Source organism: Helobdella robusta, assembly GCF_000326865.2.
Source record: "Helobdella robusta unplaced genomic scaffold HELROscaffold_84, whole genome shotgun sequence".
Lineage (NCBI taxonomy): Eukaryota > Metazoa > Annelida > Clitellata > Rhynchobdellida > Glossiphoniidae > Helobdella > Helobdella robusta.
The window spans coordinates 287,992-299,797 of record NW_008705486.1 but is presented as its reverse complement, the minus strand read 5'-3'; the positions used below and the strand labels follow the sequence as shown (position 1 = coordinate 299,797).

Sequence of the window (11,806 nt, the reverse complement as noted above, 5' to 3'; positions counted from 1 at the left end):
GTTCATCTGCGTCAGAAAATAGAAATTTGGCAGTAACAGCAATTCTGGTGATGTTAGATATCAACCGTCTGAGAAGGAAGAGGATAGCTTTGAAGTTTATCAAGTTATTGGCTTCGTAAACGATCTTGAGAATTTGATTTAAAAAGCGCTATGTAAACGCTCATAAAAGTTATTAGAATAACACTATGCGACTACGAAAGATCATTGCGGAAATAAACAAAGAAAACTTAGCAGCTTTAAGCAAGCTTACATAGAGCCTTATAAAACGTAGATTGCCTGGTATTTCAATTTTAGCAACGTGCCCTGTAACCTTTCAACTTGTTTGTTAATGCAGTCAACTTTCTGGGGTCAGCTATACAATTTGAAGTAATGTTTGGTAGATGGATTTGGTTGCGTTTTTCCGAACGGCAAACGTTTTTTCAAAATTTATTAATTGATTTTGGTTAACATTTTTATGAATGTCGATGCTGATATATTTTAATAAAATTGATAAATTAAATATTTAATTGAGTTATAATAAAAAATATAAATTTTTAAATACCTTTTTACATATATTTTTTGTAGAGGATGGAAAATAGAGTGATCCTACAAGTCATGAAACTGAAGGATGAAGGTGCCGAGTTCGATTTTGAAAAAGACATTCGCAGACTTCTTTCGCCGAACTTTGAACGTTTATTTCATTTAGAAAATGTTTATTTATTTCATAAAATGGTGATAATGATTCAAATTAAATTGAAATCGACTAACTTTGATGAAATTGTGAAGGAATTTGAAATAAATGACTGTGAAATAAGAATTATGAACGACAGTTATAAATACACCTTGATGTCTATTGAGGGCATGACATGTTGTTCTTGCGTAAAATTGATAGAGGATGTTATAGGCGAAATAAATGGTGTCATTAATGTTTCAGTTTTTTTAACATTCGAGATAGCATTAGTGCAGTATGATATTTCTGCAGTAAGCGAAAATGATCTTGTCAATAAAGTGAATGATATGGGGTTTGATGCTCGCTTATTAATTTCCAAAGAAATTTTTACTAATTCAAGTGAGAAAATATTTGATAATAAAATTGATAGCACAAATACTGTCAGAGGAAACCAAAAAATTGAAACAAGAGTAAATATGTCGTCAGCATCTTCATCAAAGTGCTACCTACAAATTTTTGGAATGACTTGTGGTTCATGCGTTGCTCACATTGAAAATCATGTTTCCAAACAGTTTGGTTAGTGAAATTTTTCCATATAAGTTAACCGAGTTCCATATTTTTTTTATCTGCTTGCTAAAATAGATTTTATTTTGCTGTTAATCAGTTAATTTAAAAACAGTTTTCTTAATGTGTCAGCAAAATTTTAAGTTGATATTTATGATAAAAACTATACTAATAAACGTACTATTTAGAGTGATATGTTAAACATTTTGACATTTTATGGCTCCATAATAGCAAATATTCCTGCTCAGCATCTCATTTTTTTAATTATTTTTTTCCTAAAAGTATGATTGATGTTTGTCCTAATGCTAGAAGTTTTTATTGCTGTTGATTGATTATGTCATCGTTAATTTTTAAAATTCCGCGGTATTCTTTGGCTCTAAACTTCAAATATTTATAATATCTGCTTTTCATTAAATCAATCAATCAATCAATCAATCAATCAATCAATCAATCAATCAATCAATCAATCAATCAATCAATCAATCAATCAATCAATCAATCAATCAATCAATCAATCAATTTTCGTTTAGCGTCCAGAGGCCCTGTTCCTCCGAGATAGGACGTTGTTTTCTTTGCCATCAATTTTTTGCGCCAAATTAGAAGATCAGTTGTATCCATTTCATTTAAATTTAGAGCTTTCATGTCTTGCTCGATTGTTTGCGACCAGGATTTCTTTGGACGGCCTTCGATACGTGTGCTAGGTACTTCAACATCTTCAAAAGAAGTTATGGCACTGTTTCCACATTGTTTGACATGAGCAAACCACCGCAGACGGTGTTGCCGGCATTCGTCCTTTATATCATTTAGACCAGCACGACGCAGGATTTCAGTAGATTTGATGTGGTCCTTCAGACTAATTCGTTGCATCCATCGGAGCATTTTCATATCGGTTCGGTGAAGTTGTTGTTCCAGTTTGGTTGTCATTGGCCATGTTTCTGCACCATATAACAACACCGGACGTATCACAGATTTATAAAGTCTTGATCGTAGTGGTAGTTGGATGTCACGCCGCATCAATATAGAGGCAAAGAGATGCCATTTATTCCAGGCTGCATGTATGCGTGCTCGAACGGCTGCTTTAGCTGTTCCAGTACAATCCAGAACATCCCATAGATATTGAAACGATGTGACTTGCTCTATTTTAATGGCTTCAAAAACAGTGCTATTTCGAATTTGTTGTTGTGGATTGATGCAAGCAGGACAAACAAAATTGGACACTTTAGATAAAAATACCAATTATTTTTGAACAACGTTTGTGACACCACTGGCTACACTGCTGACACTTGCTTGATTGAATTGTTACCTACACTGGCTTTACAAACTGAACAGGGCCATCGTCCAGTAGCTGTGGATTGGATGGGTTCACCAGTGTTCATTGCTTTGGTTTTGCTGATGTTGACTTTGAAACCATGTTCGGCGAGTCTGGTGTTCCAATCTTGAAACATCTGTGCTGCATTCTGCTCAGACGTGGCTGTTAAAACGATATCATCAGCATATACTAGATTCCAAATGTCACCAGTGCGTATCGGTTTTGTGATTTCTTCCATCACAGTTATAAATAACAGTGGACTGAGAATCGAGCCTTGGTAAACTACTAATGGAGTGTTATAACAATTTATTCAAGTTAGACCAAACTCAGTTTTTTGCATATCTTTTTTTATTAATCAAAACATATGAAAAAATAGACTAAAACGCACACATTCACGAGCACATCATCACAATCATAATTATATTGATACATACAAATGATTTTTTACTATGAGCTCTCACTCTGAACCTTTCTGATTTTACGCGATGTAAGTGATGATATTGAAGTACGGTTAACTTGGTTTTCTCGCTTAATTAGATTTTTACACAATTAAATAAATGGCGAACTATGAGGTGCGCATTTTGATGTCCATGAGCCTTTACAAATTTCAACAATGGTGCATAGTGACTCAACCTTTTCTATAATTAATTCCATTTATGTTGTTCACAATGGAAGAAACTTCTTTTTTAAAAAGTTCATCTTCATAATTAATGTTCTTCACAAAAGCCAGCAGATTGGAAATATTTGTAGTGCAGTTAATATTGTTTTCATTTGATAAAAAATTGTTATATTTTGATAAGCTTATTTTGATGGCAGTCTGTCCAACATATTTATAAGCATTAACTGTTAAACCTGTGGACACGGTAATTGAACAAGTTATGTTAAAAGGTTCTTTTATATTATTATCATAACTACTAATAAGTAAGAATGAAATATGATTGCTTTTTTTAATACTCTCATAACCCTCAGGAATAAAAATTTCAAGAATTTTGTCGGCAAAATCAGTAAAACATGTTATTTTTTTCTCTTTCTTTTACAAGACCCTCAGCAACAGCATTTCGTTCATTAACTAAAACCACCCTTGATGCAGCAGAGGCAACAGCTGGATTCGTGAGGTATCCATGGATTGCTCAGATAAGCTGGACAATTTTTAGTAGTTAGTAGTTTGCAAAGAACAGCGTAAGGTTTCAGGCGTACCCTGTTCAATTCAACAGATTTGGTTTAATTACACCTAGTCTTATTGGTTTCTACTCCTTCTAATTGTATATCTTCATCTTGAAAATGCAATTCGCTGGTAGGTTATTTTTGGTCGGATGGAAATCTTTCAGAGATAAAAAGGAATCCATTTTCATAACAGAATTCTGCATTCAACGGCAATTTAATCTGTTTTAATTTGGCACTTATAACCAGTTTTACAACCGGGTGCGCAACACTTATTAACCATTTTAAATATTACAAAATAATTAATGTCTAATTTTTAATATAGGTCAATGAGAAAAATAAATTTAAATTCCGAGATGTCTATTTATTTATGCCACGCGTCCGAAGACAAATTTAAGATTACTTATCAGTTCGTCTGTTTAAAATTTTTTTTACAGATAATTAAAACTATTTTATCTATTTCATTGATAAATTAAGCAAAATTAAGATATTTACAAATTTTAATATATATATATATATATATATATGTATATATTTTTTACAATATTCTATAAATTCTACCGAAGGTTTGGCGTTAATATGTTTTTAGTTCGTTTTTTCAATTTTTCTCACTAAAGTTTTTTGGTGAACGTTTAGTTTATTAAAATTCAAAATAAACTTATTTTCCGAATTCATGCTGATGAACTCAGATGGAGATTGACTTATTCTTAAACATATCATCAACAAAAATGTCACACCAACCAACCCAATTAATAAAGTTAAACACCGAATATATTACAACAATAAAAAGACGTCTCACCTAATACTGAAAAGCAACTGTAGTCCTAGAGATAACTCTGTGCTAAGGCGTAATCACGTAATATATGAATTTAATTGCCCCTTTGACGGCTGTGCACGTAAACAGGAGTCATATATCGGGATTACTACTACCTCATTGACTAGAAGGCTTACGATGCATAAACAGAGTGGTGCTATCAAATCTCATTTGGACTCAACACACTCAATCACTATTAGCCGTGAAATCCTCGACAGTAACACCAAAGTAATATACCAGAACAGCAACTACACGCATCTTAAAATTGCAGAAGCAGTCCTAATTGACATCAATAAACCAAAAATAAATATACAACAAAAAATGACAACCTCACTTCCAACCAGGCGCTTAACCAACAACGAAAACAAAGAAGTAATAAAAACTAGCATTGTAAATAGTGACAAAGAAAAATATGATGCTATCGATGAAGAAAAGGAGACCAAAGAAAATGACCAGCCAATAAAGAAACCTGACACCTAATTTCCATCTAAGTCCACTTTGACAAAGTCAATCTCCATCTGAGTTCATTTTGACTAAGTCAATATTTCCCTATATAAACAACAGAAAGCACTGATGATGAATCATTCGGAATCGAAATATGGCCTTATTTGCAGCATGAATTCGGAAAATAAGTTTATTTTTTTATTATTATTATTTTATTATTATTATTTTATAAACTCAACGTTCACCAAAAAACTTTAGTGAGAAAAATTGGTAAAACGAACTACAAACATATTAACGCCAAACATTCGGTAGAATTTATAGAATATTGTAAAATTATGGTCTATTACCAACATATATATATATATATATATATATATATATATATATATATATATATATATATATATATATATATATATATGTATATATATATATATATATATATATTTAGGAACGAGGTTTTCAGAAATGCAAATTTCATTGAAATTGTTTGCCCATTTTGCATTAATTAACTTCTTTATAAGACATTCAACGAGGCGGTATTGTTTGAGTTCATATTTATACATATACATATATATATGTATATGTTGGTAATAGACCATAATTTTTAAACGAACTACAAACATATTAACGCCAAACATTCGGTAGAATTTATAGAATATTGTAAAAATATATGTATATATATATATATACATATATATACATACATATATATATATATAAATTAATGCAATAATTTTTGAAATCTACCGATAGTTTTTTATTACATTTCTCAATATTTCTAACCAAAATTCTTGTCGTCATTATTTATTTTATTAAAGTTATAATAATATACTGTTTTCCAATTCATTCTCGAGTGTATAAGACCTATTTTGATTTTTCAAATATCTTCAGCACTTGTTGCAGTATATATAGAGAATTTGTATAACCCAGTACTGATTCAGTTTATATATAAAATTTGTATAACTCAAGTCTTTTTTTTCTGTGATTTGAATGTATAAATGCTAAATCTGGTAAATCGTTTGAATTTTATGAAAGATAATGGTGCAAAGTTTTTGTTTTTAATATTACCTGACCCTTTTGAACAATTTACTGTCATTTTAATTTTAATCTGACCTCTGTTCGTTCTAACAATTTGCTTCTCAGATATTGTGCCATGCTCCTACGTTCCTATCCGCAGTTCTTTCTACCTGTCATCGGTGGTTTTTTGTGATTTTCGGTGGTTTTTCCCATTTTAGCCTTCTATCATACATAATTTTGCATTGAAAAATCAGTTACATAGTTGGTGATTTGTACGTTTTTTCATAGCAGACAAAAGTGTCTAATAGACAATTGAAAAAGATTGTTTTAATGTTTTTTTTATTATAATTAAAAGTTAATTTCAAATAAAATTCGTGAAAGTAGCCTAACATTGATAGCTTATCTTTTGTCGATAAAATACCTGATGTTAACATGTAAATGTTTGTTGCAGGTGTTTGTAGTATCTTGGTTTCATTGTTGGGCCAAACAGCAGAAGTTGTTTACAATGCTGATCTTATATCTCCCAATGAAATAACAAAGCATATAGAAAATATTGGATTTGAAGCCCAAGTTGTTGATGAGGGTTGTTGGGGAATCAACAAAATTTTTTTTCAAGTTAAAAACTAAATTAATAATTTGTCATTATGTCATAATTTTTTAAATATTTGATATGACATTTTTCTTGAAAATATGGGAAGGCGTATATTTGTAAATTTTAGATATTAGTGATAGTGATTGCAATGAAAACGTTTTTAATGACTTTCACAGATTGATGGTCTTGTTGATGTAAAAGAAGCCAGTGAACTACGAGATAAGTTGATTTTGACATCAGGTTGGTTATCTTGCTATATAATTTTTATGATTTGATAAAAAAATTTTTTTGTGTTGCCAAACTTTAAATTACCATAATTTTTTATCTTGTTAGAAAAATTAAAACCTTAAATTTTTAAATTTCATAATTGATTTTTAAATTGCAAAAGAAATATAAGTTTGTTGCTCTGTTTTTTATCTTTTGTTTTAACATTTCAAGAAATATGACAAAAAATTTAATATGATATAAAAATGATACTATTACTCTGCCGAGTCTGGATTATTTGATTTTTAATTTAATTCAAACATCAGAAAATTTTGTTTTTAAACTGCGGGATGTCGTAAGTAGCAGTAGAGTAAAAAGTCCATGCCTTTTTCGTTCTGGTGATCAGGTCTGATGGCAGTCATGCTGCTTATCATGTGCATGCATGATGCCTCTTGCGTTCTAGTGATCAGGTCTGATGGCAGTCATGCTGCTTATCGTGTGCATGCATGATGCATCTTTTTGTATGTATGCAGATATCTGTAGTTTTTATTTATCCTCATTAATTATCATAACATTTTAAACATTTTACAGTAAAACTTTATTTACATTTTTTAAATATTTTTACTACATTTGCTGTTTTTTGTTAGAGTTTAGTTGATTTATTGTGTTTTTGCTTATCAAGTTATTTTTATATTTGTTCTAAATTACACTAAATTCTAAATTCTAATTCATGTAGTTTTTTTTTATTATTTCTCGTGAATAAACCTGTGTAAAGAAGAAAAAGAAAACAAATAATGATAATATTAATTATTATTCCATTATTAATCCTAAATAAAAAAAAAATCTTCAAGATTTAATACAATTTTTTACATTTCTGTCTAGATAAATATATTTTGCATAAATGACTGTTAATAATAGATTAGCTTTCAATTTTTTTTCAATATGTTTATACATTTTGTTGAAATTAATATACTACTGATAAACCATTTACTACGGACAGATAAATGAGACATTGACAAAAAATTAAAATTGCTTAACATTACTACATATCTGCATTCAGGTGTTGTTTCCTGTGATGTTAATTCGTCATTGCTTGGATCATGTTCAATAAGCATCATTTATAATGCAAACTGCATTGGGCCAAGAAAAATTCTGCAAATAATTACGGTTGTTTTTGAACTTAACGACGCAAATAAAATTTAATTTATTCGATATATGCCTTCAATTTATTTAAAATAATTAAAAATTGTGTATGAAGATAATATTTTAAATGATCTTTTTTGAATTTGAAATTTTAATCGAATTTAATTTAGCGTGAATACTTTTATAAATGATTTATTTATTTGAACAAAGCACGGGCTATTGCCATTAGATATATTATTTTTTATAAAATAAATTTGTTATAAATAAATAAAATAAAATAAATAAATAAATTTATATATATATATTTGTATATATATATATATATATATATATATTTATATATATATATATACATATATATTCATTCATTCATTTTCGTTTTCAAAGTTTATTCATAAACAACAACATATCAAATAAGGGAATAAAAGTTAAGATGTTGAATATGCGGAGACCGAATAAGACTGAGGCAAAAAGATATTTGAAGATAAATAAATAAATGTTCATGCTATACATATATAAACATATAAATATATAAATGTTCGTTCAATAGATATATAAACAAATAATCAATCATCATCGTTTAGCGTCCAGAGACCCAGTTCCCCCGAGGTAGGGCGTTGTTTTCTTTGCCATCATATAAATTACCAATTATTTTTGAACAACGTTTGTGACACCATTGGTTACACTGCTGACACTTGATAGAATTGTTACTTACATCAGCTTTACAAACTGAACAGGGCCATCGTTCAGTAGCCGTGAATTGGATGGGTTCACCAGTGTTCATTGCTTTGGTTTTGCTGATGTTGACTTTGAATCCATGATCGGCGAGTCTGGTGTTCCAATCTTCAAACATCTGTGCTGCATTCTGCTCAGACGTGGCTGTTAAAACGATATCATCAGCATATACTAGATTCCAAATGTCACCAGTGCGTATCGGTTTTGTGATTTCTTCCATCACAGTTATAAATAACAGTGGACTGAAAATCGAGCCTTCGTGAACTCCAACGCCGATATCAAATGCATCTGTGTTTCCGACCGTTGTGCTGACGAGAGTCTTAGTATTCGTATACATTTCTATCACAAGTTGAACGAGATATTCTGGAATGAGTTGTCGACGTAGACTCCACCTGATTGCTTCACGGGGAACTCGATCAAATGCTTTTTCAAGGTCGACAAAAATGTGTGATAGTTGTTGATGCTTTGCGAGGTACTTCTCTTGTAGTTGCCGAATGATGTGAATTGCATCAATCGCTAGGAAACCAAATTGATAATTTCCGATTGTGATGCACGACGTTAATATTTCTCTCATGATTTTTTCGACAATTTTCAGGGAGTGTTCTAACAGACGTATACCTCGATATGATAAACAATTCAATGGATCACCTTTGCCTTTGTATAGCGGAACTGTCATGCTATAGTTCCATTCAGTCGGCATTGAGCAATTTCTCCACAATTCACGGCAAAGTTGCAGTAACGTTTGGATAGCTGCATTACCAGATGCTTTGATAATGTCATTTGTGTGTCCAGAGAGCCCTATAGCTTTCAGAGCTTCTGTAAGCTTCTCTACATCGATGTCTTGAATCGGACCTTTGATTGGTGGAGCGTCAAAGTTTACATTGATTGGATTTGTTTAATTTAATAGACGGTTGAAGTATTCTCTCCACTGTAGCTTGATCTCTTATTGTTCAAGAACCATCTCATTTTTGTCGTTATTGATACATGAGGCACCAATTGTAAATTGGATGGAGTTGGTTAATGTGTAGAAGTTGATAAAGTGAGGTAAGAGAAGATTGTTGATAAATTTAAATTGCTTTCATCGCATCCGTAAGCTCTTCAGCTGTGATGCCCTGTATCGGTCCTTCCACCGGAAGTGCATTAAAGTCCACCCCAATAGGATTTGTTTCATTCAATAACTGATCGAAGTAATCCTTCCAGTGATCCTTCATTTCATTATGGTGCCTTTATTATTCTTTGTGCATGTGGCTCCAACTATATCCTTTTTCAGTCTTCTGGCCTGATTTGCTATTCAGTAAAGTGACCGCCTTTACTTCCAGACTGCCATACCTTGCATTGATTTGCACGAGCTATCGCAACCTGATATTTCGCTTCTGTGTTCTTTGATCAGATCAGTATGTCTTTCGATCTTCATCAGTCTTCGTCTTATGCCATTGTTTGAAAGCTGCTTTCTTACTGACAATAGCATTTTGCACCATCTCGTTCCACCATCATGTTTCGCGGTTGTGCTGGCGTTATGGTCCAGATTTTCCACATACAGCTGTTGCAGCGTTCCCTAGGGTGTCCTAAAAAGATTTCCAGGTTACGTCTACTTTCTTCAGACGATCCAGCTGTGCCGATAACAACTCGAAATTTTCCCTGAACATGGGCTTCTTCAGCTTCCATATCTTCATTCTAGTGGGCATTCGATTAGTCACAGGGCGTGATCGTTCCATGATCATATCGGCCACCAGCAATTGATGTTGATGGATGCATGCTTCGCCTGGAATGACTTTGGTATTCCTGAATAGTCGTTTATGTTGTTGTCTGACGACAATAAACTCAATTTGTGTGCATGACATCCCGCTTTTATATGTGATCAAATGTTTTGCTCTCTTGAAATAAGTGTTCAGCAAGGAGAGTTCATGGTTTTCAGCAAATTCTAGAATCCCTATACCGTTTTCGTTTTGAGATCTGTAGCCAAAGCCTCCATGGACACATCTCTAACATGGCCGTTGAGGTCACCACATATCAATGATATTTCTGATGATGGTGTTTTCCTGACGGCATCTGAGAGTTTGTTCCAGAAGTAATTTTTGGCGTCTTCAAATTCACCGGTCTGTTGTGCATATGCAGAGAAAACAGTCTGAACCTGTTTTCCAAATTCTGAGTTTAATCAGCATTAGGCGTGAGCTGATTCGAACTTCTTCTAGCACATTTTGTGCCAGTGATTCTCGTATGAAGATTCCCACTCCATTTTGGGCTGTCTTTTGGCCATTCCAGAACAACTTGTAACTCCCAATGATAGAGACACAATTTGATTTCCATCTTGTTTTCCGCAGAGAACAGATATCAACCCTTCGCCTTTCCAGCATGTCGATGATCTCCATGGAGCATCCAGTAAGCGAACCAGTATTTAAAGTGACACGATTATTATGTTTATTAATTGACACGATTATTATGTTTTTTTTTAATTCATAACGTATTTTTTTTTACAATGATTAATGAAGGTAATTATTAACTTTTATATTACCATCAGCATCATGATCTCCACGTGAAGTGCATTTCTTCTAAGCCTTTTGAATCATCCTCAAATGATCATAACAAGGAAGTCAATATGTTTGTTGCTATTTTTTCACTTATATATATATATATATATATATATATATATATATATATATATATATATATATTTTAATTTCTCTGTTGGTTGTCTCCAAAGAGGCCAAAATGACTTGTCGCCATCTGTTTCTGTCTTTCCCAATCTCTTCTAATGTTATTCTAGTTCTTTCACACTCGTGTTATGATAGCCCAGGTCCTTCCAAATCTCGACTAAGACACTCGTTCTATCTCGTTTTAGGTATGATCTTATTCCCTCTGGTTGACACTTCCAGATTATCTTAGGTGTTCTGAACTCCTCCATATCCTCATCATATGTCCAGCCCACTTCAATCTCCTTTTCTTCAAAACGTCACTAATATTCATTCGTCCTGTTCTTTTCTTGATTTCTTCATTTGTGACATGATCTTTGTAGTCAATTAGCATCATTCTTCTAATCTACATGTAGGCATCCAAATTTTTTCCAGGGTTCTCGTTAATGCCAACCACGACTCAGCTCCATGTATCAAAACCGGGACCATCGTAGCATTAAAGGTTCTTGGTTTGACTTGTAGTCCTATGTCATATCTATTG

The 11,806-nt window shown here is 32.2% G+C and overlaps 1 protein-coding gene across 1 annotated transcript in view; it reads left to right on the top strand.

Moving 5' to 3' along the window:
* Positions 1–798: 798 nt before the first annotated feature.
* Positions 799–11,806, top strand: part of HELRODRAFT_90503 (hypothetical protein) — a gene marked incomplete at both ends in the record, with an annotated part of 63,862 nt that continues 52,854 nt past the window's right edge. Inside the window, 4 exons of the mRNA XM_009032578.1 lie at positions 799–1,225; positions 6,413–6,547; positions 7,767–7,924; positions 11,154–11,233. Of these exons, the coding sequence (XP_009030826.1) occupies positions 799–1,225; positions 6,413–6,547; positions 7,767–7,924; positions 11,154–11,233 (800 nt within the window). The remainder of the gene's footprint in view (positions 1,226–6,412; positions 6,548–7,766; positions 7,925–11,153; positions 11,234–11,806) is intronic.